The sequence below is a fragment of the Pituophis catenifer genome, unplaced genomic scaffold, assembly GCF_029215685.1.
Source record: "Pituophis catenifer annectens isolate HBS135680 unplaced genomic scaffold, rPitCat1.0.hap2 SCAF_2, whole genome shotgun sequence".
NCBI lineage: Eukaryota > Metazoa > Chordata > Lepidosauria > Squamata > Colubridae > Pituophis > Pituophis catenifer.
The window spans coordinates 192,647,167-192,666,769 of record NW_027256882.1 but is presented as its reverse complement, the minus strand read 5'-3'; the positions used below and the strand labels follow the sequence as shown (position 1 = coordinate 192,666,769).

The following is a 19,603-nucleotide window of genomic DNA, read 5'->3' as shown; positions in this document are numbered from 1 at the left end:
GGAGTCAGCCTGGTTCGCTTGCCACTCCTAGCGGGCATGACAAGAAACTTTATTGTTCTGCTCCCGAACTTGAGGAGCTATTGCAATTACCCTCTGTGGATGCCCCAGTAGCTAGTCTCAAGTCTTCCATTGTCCTTTCCAACGATATAGTGGAAGGCCTTAAGTCTTTTAGAAAAACGCACCAAGCAGCCTCTTGGGCCATTAGGGCTGCAATTTTGGCCTCATTTTTTAACTGGGCATCCCTGATATGGCTTCGCCAATTGCAAGAAAAGCTACCACAGGACGATATCGGGCTACATCAAACCATTAATAAACTAGTAGCTGCCACTGAATATTCAGCCGATGCATCCTTAGATGCAGTAAAATTTGCATCTCGAGCCTTGGCCTCCACAATAATATCTCACTGGCTCTTATGGCTACACAATTGGAGGGCTGCTTGATATGAAGTTGAAGTGGAAACTCACTTCAGTCCCATACAAGGGCTCAGCTCTTTTTGGTGAAGCTTTAGAGTCAATACTCATCGAGAACAAGGACAAAAGGAAGGTGCTACCTTCCTCTTACAGGAGGCCCAATCGCCGATATTCACCTTACTTGCAGAGGCAGCCCTTTCGGCCTGATTCTGGATCCAGCAGGTCCTATTTCCAGTGCTCTTACTCGCAAGGGTTTGACCGACACACCGATAGGCAGGCCTTCTGGGATCGGAACAGCTTCCAACAAAGAAGCCATTTCAAGGGGGCAGTACCAAACCTTTTCGACGTGGCAAGTGATGCCAAGCCGCCCCTCCCCATTGGTGGTCAGCTCCAACATTTCCACCACCAGTGGGCATCTTCTTCAACCAATGCTTGGATTCTTCAGATGGTGGAGTCCAATTTCACCTTAGAATTCCACTCCAGCCCTCCAAACCGTTACCTACAGTGCCCGATTTCTTGCCAGCCCATAAAGAAACAACATATGGACACCGAGATCCAACATTTGTTGAATGTATAGGCCATCAAACTGGTGCCAAGGGACCAAGAAAGAACTGGTTTCTATTCCATCTTGTTTCTGGTGCCCAAGAGTTCAGGGGGTTGGAGGGGGATCTTGAATCTCAAGCAACTCAATCGTTTTATCTTGTACAGGCAATTCAAGATGCAATCCTTAAAATCGATCCTGGGATACTTACGGGAGGGAGACCTTTTACAATCAGTGGACCTCAAAGAGGCCTAGTTACATGTCACGATCCACCCGGCACATCGCAAGTATCTGCACTTTGCGTATGCCAATCGCCATTTTTAGTATCAAGCCATGCCGTTTGGCCTCTCATCAGCCCCCCGGACGTTCACCAAATTGTTGGTGGTGGTGGCAGTGACTGTCCTCATGGTTCCAGTATGCATCCTCTTTTACTTGGATGACATTTTAATTCTGTCATCCTCCCCTTTTGCAGGCTGCAGTGGACAGTGCAACGGTGATCCACACACTTCAGAGACATAGGTTTTCGATCAACCTGACAAAGAGTCACCTGCAGCCTACCACTCACATTGTCCACCTGGGAGTGGTGATCAACTCGCTCAGCAGCCAGGTTTACTTGTCACTTGACTGCCAGCACAGCATCAAGGAGTTGGTGATGCAAGTTGTCTCCCACAGGTCAGTTCCCTTGCTTCTGTTGTCACAACTGCTTGGAAAGATGATTTCCTGTATAGCGATTGTGCCCTGGGCTTGCCAATATGCTCGTCCACTACAATGGTTCTTACTACCATTCCAGAAGACAGGGTACAGGAACTCCAGGGCCAAGTTCATTGTGTCAGCCTCGTGTTCATCTGTCCCTCAGCTGGTGGACGTCGGCAGCCCTGCACAAGGTTGTGTGTTCCAGGAACCCAGCTGCATCACACTAACATCAGATGCGAGTCTCTACGGCTGGGGCGCGCATCTCCTCTCTCAGGTGGCCCAAGGCCAATGGTCCCCAGTGGAATGGAAGAACAGCATCAATTGGCTGGAGTTGCGGGTGATACACCTTGCCCTAAGGCATTTTCGGGCTGAGGTGTTGGGTCAACATGTACTGATTTTAATGGACAATATGGCCACGAAGGTCCATATAAATTGAGAAGGGGCCACTCGATCCAAGATGCTGATGGCTGACGCAGAGAGGCTGATATGTTGGGCGGAGAAATACATGCTGTCGGTGAAAGCGGAACACATCTCCGGCGCCTCCAACATACAAGTGGACTGGCTGAGCAGGGCACACCTGGATCCGGCCGAATGGTACCTGCATCCTCATACTCGACCTTTTCGCCTGTCCGGAGAACACGCAGCTTCCTAGGTTTTTCTTGCGGTTTCCGAGTTCAGGAGCAGAAGGTTGCAATGCTCTTCGCTGCCCGTGGCCTCAGGGGCTCCTGGATGCATTCCAGCCAATACCACTCATTCCACGGGTTCTTCGGAAGCTGTTAGCTGAACGAGCAGAAATCCTTCTTGTAGCGCTTCATTGGCTTCATTGGTCCTGGTTCGCCGACCTCGTAAGCCTCTCCGTGTCCCTTCCCTGGAGGATTCCCCAGGACAGGATTTCTCTCAGCAAGGGGGTCATTCTCCATCTGGAGCCACAGTGGCTCCACTTGACCATCTGGCACTTGAGAGGATCCTCCTGAGGAAGGCTAATCTTTCAGGGAAGGTAATATGCACCATACAGGCATCCCGGCATACGTCAACGAACCGGATTTATGACACTTTGTGGCGAGCCTTCTGTCAGTAGTCAGTGGTCGATCCAACATCAGCTTCCATTCCTGAGGTGGTGGAATTTCTGCAAGTGGGACTCGACAGGGGATTAGCCCCAGTGGTGGGATTCAGCCAGTTTGCACCACTTCGGGAGAACTGGTTGTTACTTTTCTGAGCAATTTGGCAAACTGGTTGTTGGAAGAAATCATTAGGGGAGAAAACCGGTTGTTAAATTACTTGAATCCCACCACTGATTAGCCCCCACGATGCTACATCGGCAAGTGGCTGCCTTATCAATGATACTTACTTGTGACTCTCATCATACCCTCTCCCAACATCTGAGGGTCCACAATTTCCTTCAGGGGGCTACCAATCTCAGACCCCCAGTGGGGCATCACTGCCCCACATGGGAGCTGCCTCTAGTCCTTCAGACCCTTCCATTTCCACCATTTGAGCCACTAGGCTCCATCAGCCTCTGTTTCCTAACCCTCAAGGTCACCTTTCTCCTGGCAATTACATCTGCAAGGAGGATATCCAAGCTAGCGGCCTTATCCATACGAAAAGACCTCTGTATTTTTCATTTTAACAGAGTAGTACTGCGGATGGATCCCTCCTTTCTGCCCAAGGTACACTCTTGGTTTCACCATGCCCAAGAACTCATTTTGCCTGATTTCTGCCCAGCTCCACACCATCCGCTGGAAGAAAGATGACACACCTTGGACATTCGGAGGGCCCGAATGGTACATTAAACGGACAGCTTCCTTTAGACAGGCCAAAGCTCTGTTTGTGTCCTTTCACTCCTTCCGTATGGGTAGAAAAGTTTCCTCTTCAACGGTGGGTCGGTGGCTGAAGGCCTGTATTTTGAAAGCATATGAACTCAAGGCAAAGCTTTTACCTGGATGCATTTTGGTTCATTCTACTCGCAGCGCAGCCACTGCGGCTGCTTGGGCTACTCAAGCATCTGTTGCAGACATTTGTCGGGCAGCCACCTGGTCATCATTGTCACCATTCATATGACATTACAAATTGGACATTTATGCTTCTGCTGAGGCATCCTTTGGGAGGAGGGTTTTGCAAAATGTGCTTTCCATCCAGGACCCAGAGATCAGTCAGGCTCCTGCCCAGTGTCCTTAAGCTTCAGTATATCCCATGCATGGATTACCAGAGCAGCACACTGGAAAACAGACGTTGGCTTTCTTGAACGTCCATTTTCTGTGTGCTGCAATGATAATCCAACTCACCCTTTAGGCTTTCTGATCCTGCCGGGGGTGAGTTTCTTCTGTTTTCTTTCTCCTGCAGATTCTCTTGTGGACTGCGCCTTCGTGAAAAAGATTAAAGACAACGGAGTACAGGAGGCATGGTCAAGGAAATGAAAAAAATTACATTCAGTCTTGAGTAAATAGATGAGAGATTAACCCATGCATGGATTATTGTCGCAGCACACTGAAAATGGACGTTCAAGTTAGCCAATGTCCGTTTTCATTGATCTTCTTCAACAAATCCCAGGAACGTAGAAAAGGAAATGCCCTGTGCCTTATGCTGAATACAGCAATAGCTTCTTGAGTACCGATATTATTGAAATATTGTATATTTAGCTTTCTTAGACTCAAATCACTAGGAAGCTATTGAGAAATTACTAAGTGATTTCCATCAAATCAATATAAGATGTCTTGCTAATACCAAGTGAAAACAACTTGAAGCATATGCTGAAGGTTTTTTGTTTTTGTTTTTTTGAGGGAGGGGTTATGTTTCAAACTTAGAATAATCTTTTCAGATTTAAGCTTGTGGCAATTCATGAAGCAATAAATAATTTGGATTCTTCTTTTAGAAAATTCCAAGGAAAGTTCTGTATTAAAATATTCACTGAGGTTCTAGCCTTTGATCTGATTTAGAAATAAGATGTGCAGATTCTCAAAAGCCTGCAACATTACATTACCCAGTTTGGCAGGATGCTTTTTTAAAAATCCAGTACAGGTTTTGTGTGTATTTTAAAAAGAAAAATCTGAAAATATTTATCAATTTCTCAGGCAAAAATTGATTATGTGTTTTTAAATTGATGTAGACTTAGTGATTGTGTAGATTTTCTCTATGATGATTTCTCTCCAATTTGGCCCTTCAGGTCTTCAGGCAAAAATTAATTTTAAAAGGTAGAAAAGTATAGAGAGATATTTCCAGTTTTCTTTCAGTTTTAAAAAGGTTGTGCACTTACAGCAATTCTGGGCTGCCTTTCTTTCAGGGTTTTGATTCAGCAGAATTTAACAATAACAAAAATTAAAAAAAAACCAAATCATAAACCAATAAGCCACAATAAAATAATAAAATGACAACCCAAACAGAAATTACGACATTTGGGGCTCCAATCTATCAGGATCTACAGACCTGGGGCAACCACCAGTCTTGACAGCCTTTATAAAGGCCAGCAGGATTGGAGCTGATTTTGTGGCAGCTTAAAGATATCCCACCAAAGCCTCAAAAACCAATCATTTTCCAAAATGGCAAGGCATGCCCCTCCCTCCTATATCCATCCCCCCAACTCCCCCCCCCTTGTGAGCCTTCCTCCTGCATCTTGTATCTCAAAGGAAGCCTCCGCAAAGGGGCAATAGAAGCTCTGGTGATAATCTTGTGCCTGCAGTCTCTGATGTTCCTGAGATACTTGGAGCTGGGTGTGGGAAACAGAGTTGTATTGTTTTTATAGAATTGTAAGAAGACATGTTGGCGTGTGAAGAAAATACATTGCATATGTTTCTAATCTCATGAGCTAGGCTGAAGCTTGAGAATTGTACCTGGGAGCTAGGATCAGAGGTCTCTGCTATGCTAGAAACCAGTCATAACCAGAATTTATTAATATGATAGTTTCTCTAGAGACAACCCCTAGGAACTAGGACCATAAAAGGAAATTGTAAATAAGGGCAGGGGGAGATAGAATTAGAGTAGTGGGAGATGTAATCAGGGGCAGAGATAATGTATTCATTTTAGACACTTTGAATAGGTTGTGACATCACAATTACTAACCCAATGAAGAAGAAGTGGGAGGTAAATTTGTAAAGGTACTAGGGAATATAAGGCAAATGTATTGATGATTTAGGGTGTGTCCACTGTCCCTGTGTGTGTGTGGTCCACCCACTTTGCAAAGTGGAGAATAAAATTACCATTGTTTTCTTTTGGAAGTTTTGGCTGGTGATTGTTTATTTCCAAACTAGACAACGAATCCCACATGGGGACAGGCTTGTTGCATGGTGGACAAAGGGAGGGAGAGACACTCATAGTGGGTCACCACTGCTAAGCAGACAGGGTATTCACTAAATTGTTCTTGATCCTTATCCCCCAAGAAAGCAACTATTCTTCCTCATCTTCTCTCAGCTGCAGGAGGTACCTTAGCTTTGCTATCAAGACAGCTTACAAGAGAAGAAAGAAGGTCTCTCATAGAAGGGTAGCACTGTGAACTACAATAGCAGGTGGGCAGGCATATGGGTACCTTACTGCTTCTTCCTGCTTCAGCCTGAATTACTGCTTGGATAGGCAATTGATGCTATCCTAGCAGCGGAGTTGAGAGAGACCCCCAGCACTTCCAGCACCCCAAAGCAGGCCCAAAATTGCAATATTTTCTGGGTGAGGAGCTGCCATTAGCAGGAAAGGCTCTTTTCAGCAAGGAAAAAGATGGAGATTTGCTGCTCTATCATTATCCTTGTACTTTTGCAGAGCTCAGTGGAAACTACAGTAGTCCTTTTTTTTTTTTTTTTTTTTTAAGAGAGGCCTAGTGATGTTTTACAAGACAACAGTTTGAAAATTTCTGATAAAATGTTACCCTGGCAGTTGCCTGTGGAGAAAGCAGGTATTGAAGGAGACTGCACAATGACTGCAGGAGATGGAACATTCCCACAACAGGCTAAAATAGAGAATTGGAGCTGGCTAATCCTTGGCCAGCTATGTCATCACCAACATTGTTCCACATTGTATCCCTGGCAAAGATTGCCTCAGGAGAAGAGGGAAAACACTATAAGTGGAAGAGATAAATATGACCTCAAGCTGCCCCAGCTGCGGACTAGGGATGAAATTAAGGCAATGTCATGAGGTTGTGTCATATAAAAACAATTACCATAGCATGTTCGGGCCATGTCTAGAGACATGTGAGCATGGGATCCTTGGATAGTTGTTCATGATGTGCTAGGTCATTTGTCTGGTGTGTGTGGACCAAAATTGGTGTGAGTGTAAAACTATATGGACTTAAAGATGCTCAACAAATTGAGCCTATCAACACCTTTCTTCATTCCCAAAGGAGAATGAAATGTTTTCACAATACTCTGTTTGGATACTCTAGAATTAGGATGTCGAATGCTGACAGGAACTCAACTTAAGTGGATATAAAAAATGGTGAGACGTCAGGAGGGATGCTCATCTGATATTTTAATGTTGCAAATATATATACAACATGGGAAATTTATTCAAGGTTTCAGTATGTTTTCCCATTTTAAATATTTTGATACTCTTAGTAATGCCGGGCTGTGACCATAATAAAAAATTATTGATTGATTTGATTCTCTTATGCCTTCCCCTCTTTGTTTTAAAGAATAGATTTTTCTGGCATTCAGTTAGTCTTGCTTTTCAGGTATGCTGCCCTCAGGGGGGTTATGTCAGCAATCCATTGACTTGTGCGCTGCTTGGATTCTTCCCATGAGTAGCGAGGAGTATAGTTAAAATCCCTTTGTGCTTTCTTGTAAGAAAAACTGAAAGGGGTGTTGAGCAGGATTACAAGGAAATGATTAATTGAAGGAACATATTTGAAGAAAGGTTTGAGCAAGAAGCTCACAATCTCCAGGAACAGAGCATAATAATATAAAAGTGTGATGGGCATCACAGGTTTGGGTTCAACACCAAACCCCAACTCCTTTGTCAGCTCATAATTGAAGTCGGAATAGCTTGTGTGGGGAGAATCATCTGAGATGTAGTAGAAACGCCCTCGGATCTGTTTCATTTTTGTTGGGTTTCTCATGGCTTTAGCCACTTGAATATGAGCCCAAGCAATATTTCCCACATAGACAGGATTTACAATCGCCTCTTTCCTAGACAGCCTCAAAAATACATTATTGTTTAGGATGCTTTCATCGAGGTGACTTAGAAGGAAAGGACTTCCTTCTCCATAGATGTACATAGACCTCAAAGCACATGTCACAAAACTATTACCCCCCTTGAGCGGCAAGCTATCCAACTCCAGGACACATTTCTCTGCCTCTCTCTTAGTTTCAGCATAGGGCTGGCCTTGGGTCATCTGATATGGGGTGTCTTCATCACCATCATAGATGGGATCTCCTCTGTTGTTTGGACCTGTCACCTCAAGGCTGCTGGTATAAATAAAATACTGGACATCATTGCGAAGACAGGCCTCCAGCAGCAGCTGTGTACCTTCAGAAAAAGGGAAACGTTAGCAACATTACAAAGGCTGAGGTGGTTGCTATTCATCCTCCCCATCCTCCCCCCCCCCGGAGAACATCATCTTATAAATTGATGCCACAAAAGGCCTCTAAGCCCGTTTGTCAGAACTCCCACCTTCTAGACTATATCATCCTCAACAAATGGAGGTAAGGATCGTTTTTACTTGGAAGCCCACGATGAGGCAGGTCTGATACTGTTGTTTTTGCAAGTATTGCTAGAAAACCCTTCTTATTGTGCATTAATGGGAGCTAAGGTTCCCAGAAGAACTTTCACAGCCCCAGAACTACAGGGAAATATTTAAAGGAGGCTTTTATATTTTCCCTCGGTTTCTTAGTGTCCTCCTCCTTTTCAGGCTTTATGTCTGAAGGACCTCACTCAGGGGTGGGTTCTACTTACCTTTACTACCAGTTTGCATCGGGGCTTTCTTTGTGTGTTTGGACACACATGTACTGTAGTCCTCAACTTACAATAGTTAATTTAGTGACGATTCAAAGTTACAACAGCACTGAAAAAAGTGATTTATGATCATTTTTCACAGTTACAACTTTTGCAGCATCCCCATGAACATGTGATCAAAATTCAGATGCTTGGCAACTGGTTCATACTTATGATCATTGCAGCATCCTGGGATCATGTGATCACCTTTTGCAACCTTCTGACAAGGTCAAAGTCAATGGGAAAGCCAGGTTCACTTAACAACCAGCTCACTAACTTATCAACTGCAGTGATTCACTTAACAAGTGTGGCAAGAAATGTCACACTAAAATGGGACAAAACTCACTTAACAAACAGACATTTTCTGTTTCTGAACAACAGAAATTTTGGGCTCAATTGTGACCGTAAGTGGAGGACTACCTGTATATATAGAGAAAGGGAGATGGGTTGACTTTCTAACCTGTGGCTAAGTGCATCAGGTAAGAAACTGGGAGACAGAGAGTTCTAGTCCTGCCTTAGATACAAAGCCAGATGGGTGAACCTGGGCGAGTAGTCACTTTCTCTCAGCTCTAGAAAGGTGGCAAGGACAAACCACTTCTGAAAAACCTTTGCAAGAAAACTGCAGGGACTCGTCCAGGCAAAATGGAATAAAATAGATGCTGCCTGCTTTACGAGGTTTGTGTGGGGTCAGATTAAAGTTACTTGTTCTGGGTTTCTTATAGAATAAAGGATGTGCATGGGGTTACCTGATCCCTGTCTTTTTGCCATGTGAGATATTAAGAAAGATATTTTCCCCCCAGACAACTTTGTAGGGTTTGTGCAAATGCATATCCACGTGTGCATGTAATGTCTTCCAGAACTTTCTTCTTAAACAGACACTTATCCACACAGAGAGAACAATCCCAGCTATAGTGGAAGGAGGAGGTGAACCCTTCTCTCAGTCTGCAATCCAGACGCCCCCCATGAAGAGAGACACCTGACTGTTATCCCTAATAAGAACGGGAGCAGCCCATTCATCACCTGCCAGTGAGTGGCTGACCTCTCTCTGTACAGTCTGAGGAGAATTTAAAATTTCTTTGCAAGCACCACTCTCTGGCTCGGCCTCAAAAGTCATCCCACCTTACCCCTGACGTTGACATCCCAGAGGGTCTGTTGATCAATGAACCCCCGGGGGTCAATGATGCAAGCTGAATGGATGACAAGCGAGACTCCTTGGACTGCAGTTTCAAGAAGCGCCACATCCCGGATATCCCCTTGTATAACTGTCAAGAGGGTATTACTCTTCACTTCTGGAAGAAGAAAAACACCCAATAAGTAATGACCTATATTTACCTTCCTTATATTCACTATAAAGCAAACAACGCAGACCATCCTTAGAGCAGGGGAGAGAAATAAGCTCTCCCCCCTCTCCTCCTCTCTCTCCATGCTGCTAAATTTTATTTCCCATTAGCCATCTAGTCAGATAACATAGAAAAACATAGGACAGGCAGAACAGCAATGGACACCCCAGTTTAGCTGCCACTTAGCTGTCTTTGCCTTTGTGCAGAAAATACAATTTTCTTCAATGCCATTGAAAGACAAACCCTGACTCAAGCCTACAATGAACTGTGGCTCTCCATCTTATCTGAAGAGAAGTCACTACATGAAGATATCTGTGGCTCCATGCACAAGGACAGGCTTGGTCTTAGCCAATGAGTTTAAGGGCAAAGGACGTGTGCTCCAAAACAAGATGTCTCTTTATCTTAGCACGTTGACTGAAGGTTGGAGCAAGTAGCAGGATTTAAAGCTCTAAGGATCATAGGAATTGCCGAGCTTCTTTTCTTATTACAAAAAGTCAGAGAAAGAGACCTTGGGCCAAGCTAGGACCTATGGAAACTCGTTGATGGCAGGGTCTGAAGCTTTAGCCCTAGAACCATTACAGCTGCAATCTGAGGGAAAAAAATCTGTGGAACTCACTGAGCAATCAAACTGAGGTTTCTTTCTTACAACCCAGGCAGTTGATAATTTTGAATATGTTTACTAATCCTCTGAGGAAACATGCATTAAACTGAGCTGTTCTGTCAATAGCATAATATATACAATGCATATTCCATACTTATAAAAACATTAGTTATATTACAGTTTATAAATGATTGTACTGACTGCATAAAATACCCCATTTATGTTTGCTGACAAAATTTCTTAGAAATGAACAAGAATAAGGAATATGTCTTATTTAATAACATTAAATAAAAATATTAAGTACTGTAAAGCCCCAGTGGATTTACATTATATCCATAGTTCATATATCCATATATTCAGCATTCTGTCTAGGAAATATATTCCAAAAATATAAACATTTTTGCATTCCATTTTAGACATGATTTTTGATGCCTGCATTTCTCTTTCCGATTCCAAAAATAATAGCAAGCTACCTGTCACTACTGATTTACAGAGTTGCAATGTTCATGCCTGCCGGTGACTTGTTTCTGGACGCAAAGCAGAAGTTTGCCAGGATCCTTTTAGTTTTCCCCTTGTGAAGTGATAGCTTTTTACCAAACTACGGGCAGTTGCTGAAGTCAGAAATACCAATGAGACTCTTGAATTTTGCTAATGATATAATAATAATAATAATAATAATAATAATAATAATAATAATAATAATATGATATAATAATTATTATTAATAATAATAATGGACAAGTATATTTCCCTGGATCCCTTACACCAAAATAATAAGGTTTTGCCAGGAGTGGGAAGAAAAAAAGGAAAGCAAACCCATTTATAGTAGTTAACAACCTTCAGGAATATGAAGGCTGAGTAGGAGCTGTGGAAATCCATATACCCAGATATATTCCTATACTACTTTAAATACATAAAGCTTACTTTTAAGCCTTTTTTCTATTAACAGTGCAAACAATATTTGGTTTTCATTTTTTCTTAATCTGGATTTGTGTACAAGCTTATGCATACCACTATTTTGGGCATCACAGAGATGATGTCTATCCTTTCTTTAAAGCTAATCTTGTAATCCAATTTGCATGTGTACACGAATACTATGTACAGTTCCTTTCAATTAAAATTGAAATGTCATGAAAAATATCCTAGATATTGTTGACAGATTTCTCAGCAGAAATGTTATATAGACATATTAATAATAAATGTTAATTATTTAATTTAGTCTGGCTAACGTTAAGAAAGGGCGGGGGGGGCTGAGCTTACACTTCTTCAGACTTGAGGCTGAGGCTCAGCTGATAAAATGCTCCTCCATAGAAGAAACGCTTCTTCTAACATGCCGAGGAAATGTTTTTAATCTAGTTTATTATCTATTCTGTGTGTTTAAAAAACTGGAGACAAAGTTTCCATTATATGAATCTTCACCAGCAGTCTGAAGTGGCTTGGTTAAGAAACTGAGATGCCACCTGAACAAGGTGGGGTCCTCTACATAAGAAGCTTCTACAATGTGGATTTGGGTATTTCTTCCTGGGCATCCATTACTCTTTCCTTTCAACAACCTTACTTACTTTCAAAATCCTGGAGTGCTTCAATGCTGATGGTTTTGTCCAAGACTCTGACTTCGGCCAAACTCTCCTTTTCTGTCAGCAGCTGGCAAACAGTCCTTTGACCCAGGAACCCACCAGCACCAGTCACTAGACATCTCATTCCTCCCAGGGACATGATGATGAGCAAGGAGATGCTGTAAGAGCCTGCCGTTCCTCCTGAAACAAAAGAAACAGAAAGAACAAATGCAGCAGAAAGGGGGAGGTTGCAACTGGCAGTCTTTGGCCAAGTGGGAGTGTCTTCATATTCAAGGCTATTCGCTTCTATCTCTTATCTTCCCTCTGCCTACTACTGCTGAGTTATTACATGTTTTTGAAATGAAATGCAAGAACATTCTAATCTCTAAATGTTATTGAACTGCACAATCTTTGGGTTTTAAAGCTTGAGATGGTAGTTGAGGACACTTTGCATCTGCAGATTGCCTTTTCTTTCTGACGCCTTCTACCTGGTATCTAGTGAAGTCTCTTCTTACCATAGATCAGGGGTGTCAAACTCGATTGCATGGAGGGCCACATCAGGGCTATGGTTGACCTCAGGGAGCTGGCCAGACGTGGGTGACTGGGTGGGTATGGCCAACTGGGTGGGCATGGCTAGTTTGACACCTCTCACTGGGTGTGGCAGATTGGGTGGGCATGGGCAACTGGGTGGACGTGGCCAGCTTAACGCTCACTGGGTGTGGCTGACTCAGGACAGAACAAGTCTTACTGGCTAACTTGATGTGGGGACAATTTGGTGCCCCACAAGCTCCTCACCTCCCCAAACTGCTGGCATCCAAGTGCGTGCGTGCACACACATACACGCATTCCAAGTTTGGAGACTTTTATCCACATAGGAAGGAGAGAGCTTTCTCCCCAAGCCCAGGAATGATTGGCAGTTTGTAACGTCAAATGTGGATAACAGTCTCCAAACTTGGAATGGTGTATGTATGTGTGTGTGTGTGTGCACAGCATGCTAAAGGATATGTTCTTCTCCCAATCCCAGACATTGTTGGCATTTCCCTGTCTGGTGCACCCTCCCAGCAAAGGAGGAGGGGGAGGACGCTGCTGTGTGGAAACGTGGAGGAGAAAGTTTGCAGGAAGCAGTTTCCTCGAGTCCAACTTCTGCCTTGGCAAATCTCTGGAGAGCAAGAGGAAGTGGCAGGGGAGCAGTGTTCCCTGTTCCTGAATGAGGGAGGCTGGCCCTTCTCGAAAGTGAATCCCTGTTTCCAGTTATGAGTGGTAAAGATGCTACTTGTTGGGGCAACCTTTCCTCATGCTGCTCCCCCACCATCCTCTCCTCCTCTCCAGAGAGCTTTCAAGGCAGAAGCTGGAGTCAGAAGAAACTGCTTCCTGCAAACTTTCACTGCATCAGCATTATGGTTGCCCTCAAAGGGCCAGCTGCATGTAAGAGTATTATATCATATTAGTTCAGGAGTGTATTAACGTGGGCTGAACAGGATTAACATTTCAAATATGAATAAATATTTCAAATAAACCTGCAAAAATAAATTTAAAACAAAGAACAAACATAAGTTTTCAATGTGCAAAAACAAATTTAAAACAACGAACAAACATAAGCTTCACCCGTGCGCGCACTCACCATTGCCTGCTGCACCGGAGGGACCACGCTCTCACATTTGCGAACCGATAGGGAAGGTAAGTATATCCCACTTCTGCTCTTTCCTAGAGCTGAGAGAGACTGATAGGCTCACAGTTGAGAACCTCACAGTTTTCCAGTGTCTAGCCCAGTGCCATAACTTCATAACCAGACTGTCTTTCTTTAATCTCTCAGATGATTTTACCTCACTGTATATAAAATTCTCACCTTCCTTAAAGCTTTGGCTGATAATATTAAGGAAGCTCAAAGCAGTTTACCTTACTCCTGTTTCCTAAAACCATATGATGAATTCTTTTGTACAGTAAAGTCTATAAAAATTAATATTGCTGATCATTCATCCAAAAAGGAAACGAACAAACAAGGGAAACAAGGATTTGATTGTGTACAGGATTCAGAGTTGAATGACATTACACATAAGAAGAATACTTTTATTTCTATACCGCCCTTCTCCCGAAGGACTCAGGGCGGTGTACAGCCTATTAAAAGCACAAGACAAACATCAATTAAAATTATTTAAAATTATTAAATAATTCAGCTCAATTTAAAACCCCAGAAATTTAAAACACCCAATTTAAAATTATTATGTTGATAGCCCGGCCTGGCGGAACAACAGGGTCTTGAATGCACAGCGAAATGCCCAGAGGTCGGAGATCTTACGCATTTCCAGGGGCAGTTCATTCCACAGGGCTGGGGCTCCCACAGAGAAGGCCCTCCCCCTGGGTGTCGCCAGCCGGCATAACTTGGCCGATGGCACCCTGAGGAGACCCTCTCTGTGGGAGTAAACTGGCCGGTGGGAGGCTATTTTACGTCTCTCTGTGGTTATCACACAGATGTTTTATCATACGTACAGTAATGTTTCATTCAAAGTAATGGGTTGAAACTGCCATTAAATTTCATTCCCACATTAACATTTTTCTTATTTAAGGCATGTTGCTTTTTCACCCCACTGAGAAAGCTATTTTGATACATTTATCCCAAAAATGCTTTTTTCAATTAATTTTTTTCATTAATTCAGTTCTAAAGAAGTTTCTTGGATGAGAAGTGAATTGTCTTCAAGGAATAACAAAGAAAGTCCAGTTGCCTCTTGAAAAAGCACCTCTGGGACAACCATGACATGAATGACTGTCCATAGAGTTTTGATATATTTAGATTTAAAAATGTATAATGGGGAAAGACCAAATTAATCTATATGTCCCTCTCCTTCAGCTAGGCAGGGGTGTCAAACTGGCATCCTGTGGTCCAGATGTGCAGGCCATGTCAACCCCAGCTCTGTGAAGGGGAAAAAACATCGTGAAACGCAACAGGACATGGTGCGTTTGACATCCATGAGCTAGACAAAGGATTATCCCAGGATGCTTTTGGATGAAAAATAATCAAAGTATAAGATTCTTTATGTTTACCAGTGTTATTACTGCTCATAGCTCACCAATCCCTTTTTGAACAGTTGGCAGAGTTTTTAATCACTGTCCTTGACTTCTGTCTAGTATTACAAGAATTACAGTATTTCTAGTATTACAAGAATTACAGTAATTATCTTCCATCCAGAGCTATACCCGATGGAAATCATAAGTGTATAGTTGGGAGATTAGAATTCATCAGAAAGGTGGATGTTTGGAAAAGTTTCCCAAGGCCAGTTAAAGAAATAATTAGATTGGCCAGAATCTGAACCATATTCTGCAGCCTGCAGAAAAGCTTGCATCTCAGGAGTGAAATACTCCTCTGGAGCAATTACTCTCTGAATTAATGATATTATGACTCAAGATAAGAGTCTTGAAAATAATCACATACTTTGTAATCCTACTCATACATGCTGCTTCTATCACCTGACCTAATGCAGCTGCTATGAAATGCTCCCACTTCCTCAGAATTTATATTGCCTGGTCAACCATTATAAATATTCACCAGCCATCAAAGGACATGAACTTCATTAGAAATTAATTCTAAGAAAAGGAATTCCAATGGAAAAAAAATAGGGTGACTGAAAATCAAAGGGAATTTCAGAAGTATGCCAGATCTAATTCCTAAATTGGAGGAAAACAAAATCTGGTGACAGATGCCCAATACACCTTTTGTATGTACAAGAAAGAAGGAAAATCTCGTTACATTATTATAAACTCCCCAGATTGAAATAAAAGATATTTACTGGTCCATCAAGTGAGGTGATGGAAGAAAAAAAATCTGTCAAAAACAGTGAGTCCTCTGAAGATTCTGGGTTCTTTCCCATGCAAACTGTTGCTTATTATTTCTGTTATTAAGTAAAGGAAAGCTGAGACAATAGTGATGAGAGATAGGAAGCCATGGCAAGTAAGGCCTTGTCATCAAACCCTCCCAATATCCTGGAATGGCAGGCACTGTCTATTCTGGTCAGTATTCCATGAAGTGTTTTCCATTATCTTTAACTGGGCACAATCCAGCTAAAATTAAGCACTATAAATTATAAATTGCACAGCATTAAATAAAAAAACAATAAATGAAAACAACAAATAAGGAGGAATGTCCTAACAGTGAGAGAAATCCACCAATGGAACAACTTGCCTTCAGAAGTTGTGGGTGCTCCATCACTGGAGGCTTTCAAAAAGAGACTGGACAATCATTTACCTGGAATGGTATAGGGCAGTGATGGTGAACCTTTTAGAGACCAAGTACCCAAACTGCAACCCAAAACCCACTTACTTATCGCAAAGTGCCAACACGGCTGTGCTGCACCCTCATGCCGCATGTGAGCCACCCGCCTTACCCCAGACAGGGGAGGGAGGAAGCGCTCCCATTGGACTGCTGGGCAGAGGGGCCACTGTGCTTCCATTTGCAGAGCACGCCTTCCACTGCCCACCCTCCGCTGGCACCCACTCCCCTGCGCCACTCCCAAGCACATTGGCCCTGCTTCCCAGTTCCAACTCCATCAGGGAATCGTTTTCCCCCCCTCCCCCCTCCCAAAGGGGGTAAGGAAAGACAATAGGCTAGGGGAGAAGGGATGGCCTTCCATCCACTTCTGACCTGCAGAGCCTCCAGCAGCTGATGGCGTGCTACTCAGTGAGGCAGCTGACGAGGCCGACCCTGATGCTGTGCCCTGCACCTGACGGGTTGCTCAAGGCCGCTCCGCTTGGCACTGGGCCCAAAGAATTGGAGCTGGATGAAGAAGAGGAAGCCAAGCTGGAGATGGTAGGCAGCGTGACCTGCCCATTGCTTTTAGAGCCAGACCTCTTTCGCACTGGAGAAGACTTCTTTTTGGCCGGCCGGCTCTTGGTGGCGCTGCTGCTCTGCTGCTGCTTTCAGCACTTGGCATGGTGATGGCACGCGTGCCCACAGAGAGGGCTCTGTTCCCCCTCTGGCACGCGTGCCATAGGTTCGCCTATGGTATAGGGTCTCCTGCTTGAGCAGAGGGTTAGACTAGAAGACCTCCAAGGTCCCTTCCAACTCCATTATTCTATATTCTAAATCTACAAGGGCTGCTTTGCTTCAATGAAGGTTTGAGCAATGCACTCCCTCAGAGCTGTCTTGTGAAGCTAGATAGACGTCTTGAATCTAAGAGCAAAGATTGGTTTGTTCTGCTCTGAGTAACACAAATGATTGCTTTGTTCTGCTTCATGAAGAATTTAGAGAAAGCTCAGGGGACACGCTTGTTATCTCCCCTGGACCACTTGTCAAAACCAGCTTGGTTTTAATTTTTTTAGTTTTATAATTGTTCTATGGAACTGCCATATCCTCTCATCAGTGGCAACCTTGCATAAAGAATTGCTTTATTTCATTATCTTATTGGTAATGAAATAAATTAGAATTGGAATAAATCCAGGATTAGAAATCTGAAAGAAAAAATGGTATAAACTGACTGAAACGTGGCTTGACATGGGTTAGTGTCTCTAATCTGACAATAGAGAAGTGACAGAGCAAACATCTGACACGCAGAGATGCATCCAGTATGGATGAGGGACCCATGAATGGAAGTAGATTTTCACATCTGCTGTGTATGCAGGGAGCCATGCATAAGAATACCCAGCCAAGCACATACAGTAGAACTGACTGTCTGGATCACATCTGCCATTTGGATGTATCTCAAGATTTTTTTGAATTAGATGTCAAGGTGGGTGATCAGAATTTTTTTAAAAAAGGTTTTCTGTCTACCACCACCTGCTAGCAGTTTCCTCCCACCCTCTCAATTTTCAATCTATCTGTGCACATGTATTTAACTTAAAGGAAGGCAGAGCCTACAATGAAAAATTCCCTACCAATCTGAGGCAGAGCAGTTCAATTGTGAAATTCAATTAAGGACGGTGATGAGTGTCCTTCGATGAATATGTTCAAGCAGAAGTTCTGGAGCTCTTCTCATGAATTCTTTCAATTAGCTCCATGCAGTAAGCAGGGGATTGACTCTGATGGCTTAAATGGCTGCTTTCAAGGATATATAGGATGTTATATCATTCGATCAATTGTCTAAGTTTGTCCAGTGATTTGCAAAAAAGCCCAAACCAAACAAAATAAGACAAAAAATCCTCCAGAGAAACTGCCATATAAGGTAGTGGTGTTGACAAGGGAAAAAGAATGGAAAAAGTACAGGGAGCGTTCATTTAGCAACTGCCTCATATAGTGGCCAATCACAGTTATGATGGTGATGGAAAAGTAACTTTGCAACCAATCCTTGCATTTATGACCTTCACAGGTTTGTAAAGCTAAAGGAAAAACTGCAGTAAGATGATAAACACAGTCATAACTGTGAATGGTCACTGTATGAGGTAGTCACAAGGACTACCTGTAATACAAAGAACCTTCTTTGCATTTTATTATTATTAAGATGATTTTGTCATTTCAATAAATGTAGCTTTAACAATAAAGTATAGAACTATTATAAAAATGAAAATCAATTGTATATGTGTATTTTAAAATTCTATGGATGTTTTCTTAAGACTAAGCTCCACTGAATCCACCTGGTTGGAGTTCATAGAATTCAAGGAGGGGAGTTAACTTTAGTCCACTTGTGGCTACGTAGGAATTCTAGGCAGATCCCTCTTTTAACTCTGCCTCCATGTTCTGCCATTTCTTTTTCTATATTTTCTGTGTAAGAAAGGAGTGATTTGCATTCTCTCTCTCTCCCACCTCCCCATCATTCAGTATTATATCTGGCTAACTTGTGCTTCAAATGTCCTCTTCATTTTTATTACTTTTGACAATGAGCACAGAGCAGAGTTTGACATAAAACTTATTTCATTTACTTGTAGTTGTTTGAAGCAAAAATAATTCACAATAAATTCCTATGGGTCTTTGTTTTGAAATAGACTCCATCTTGCGTATTGGGACTGAAAATCCAATGACTGGATCTCTCCAACATTCTGTACCTTAGCAATTTCAGTCCTTTTATTCTAATCTCTACTTTGCACAATCCACTGTGATTATTAACACAATGCATATGTTTCAAATTTATATACTGTTTCTTTTTTTAAATTTAAAAAAACCCCTTTGGACAAAGTATCAAGCTTAACCTGTCAATCACTTACATGGCAATAATGAGAACCATTGAAAGAACCTCTTTTTTTGCTGTGAGAGTTTGTTCTCATCTCTATCCTATCATTTAAACATGACTAGTCGTTTTTAGAGAAGAGCTGGGGGGAGGGGCAACCATTTTTGCTTAGCTTTAACAAAGAAAGTCAGGTTGGTCTTGTGGTGAAGGGACTAGGCTAGAACCTGGGAGATTGTGAGTTCTAGTTCCATTTTATGTGTGAAAATCAGCTGGGTGGTTTTGGGCCAGTCACTCTCTCTCAGCCTAACTCACCTCACAGGGTGGTTGTGGGGAAAATAGTAGGAGGAAGGAATATTAGATATGTTTGCTGCCTCAAGTTATTTATAAATATAATAACACATCTAATAAAATAAAAATAGACATAATTTGAACCAAGTACCCAGGTCCTTCCTGCTGTCTTCATCATTT

At 42.6% G+C, this 19,603-nt stretch overlaps 1 protein-coding gene across 1 annotated transcript; it reads right to left on the bottom strand.

The window, feature by feature from the left end:
- Positions 1 to 7,270: 7,270 nt before the first annotated feature.
- LOC139311012 (3 beta-hydroxysteroid dehydrogenase/Delta 5-->4-isomerase type 1-like) lies at positions 7,271 to 12,605 on the bottom strand. The gene is made up of 4 exons (XM_070935329.1): positions 12,563 to 12,605; positions 12,054 to 12,248; positions 9,675 to 9,839; positions 7,271 to 8,085 (listed from the first exon to the last, which is right to left on the bottom strand). Exons 1-4 carry the CDS (start codon positions 12,603 to 12,605, stop codon positions 7,271 to 7,273), a joined length of 1,218 nt encoding a protein of 405 aa, XP_070791430.1.
- Positions 12,606 to 19,603: the final 6,998 nt, after the last annotated feature.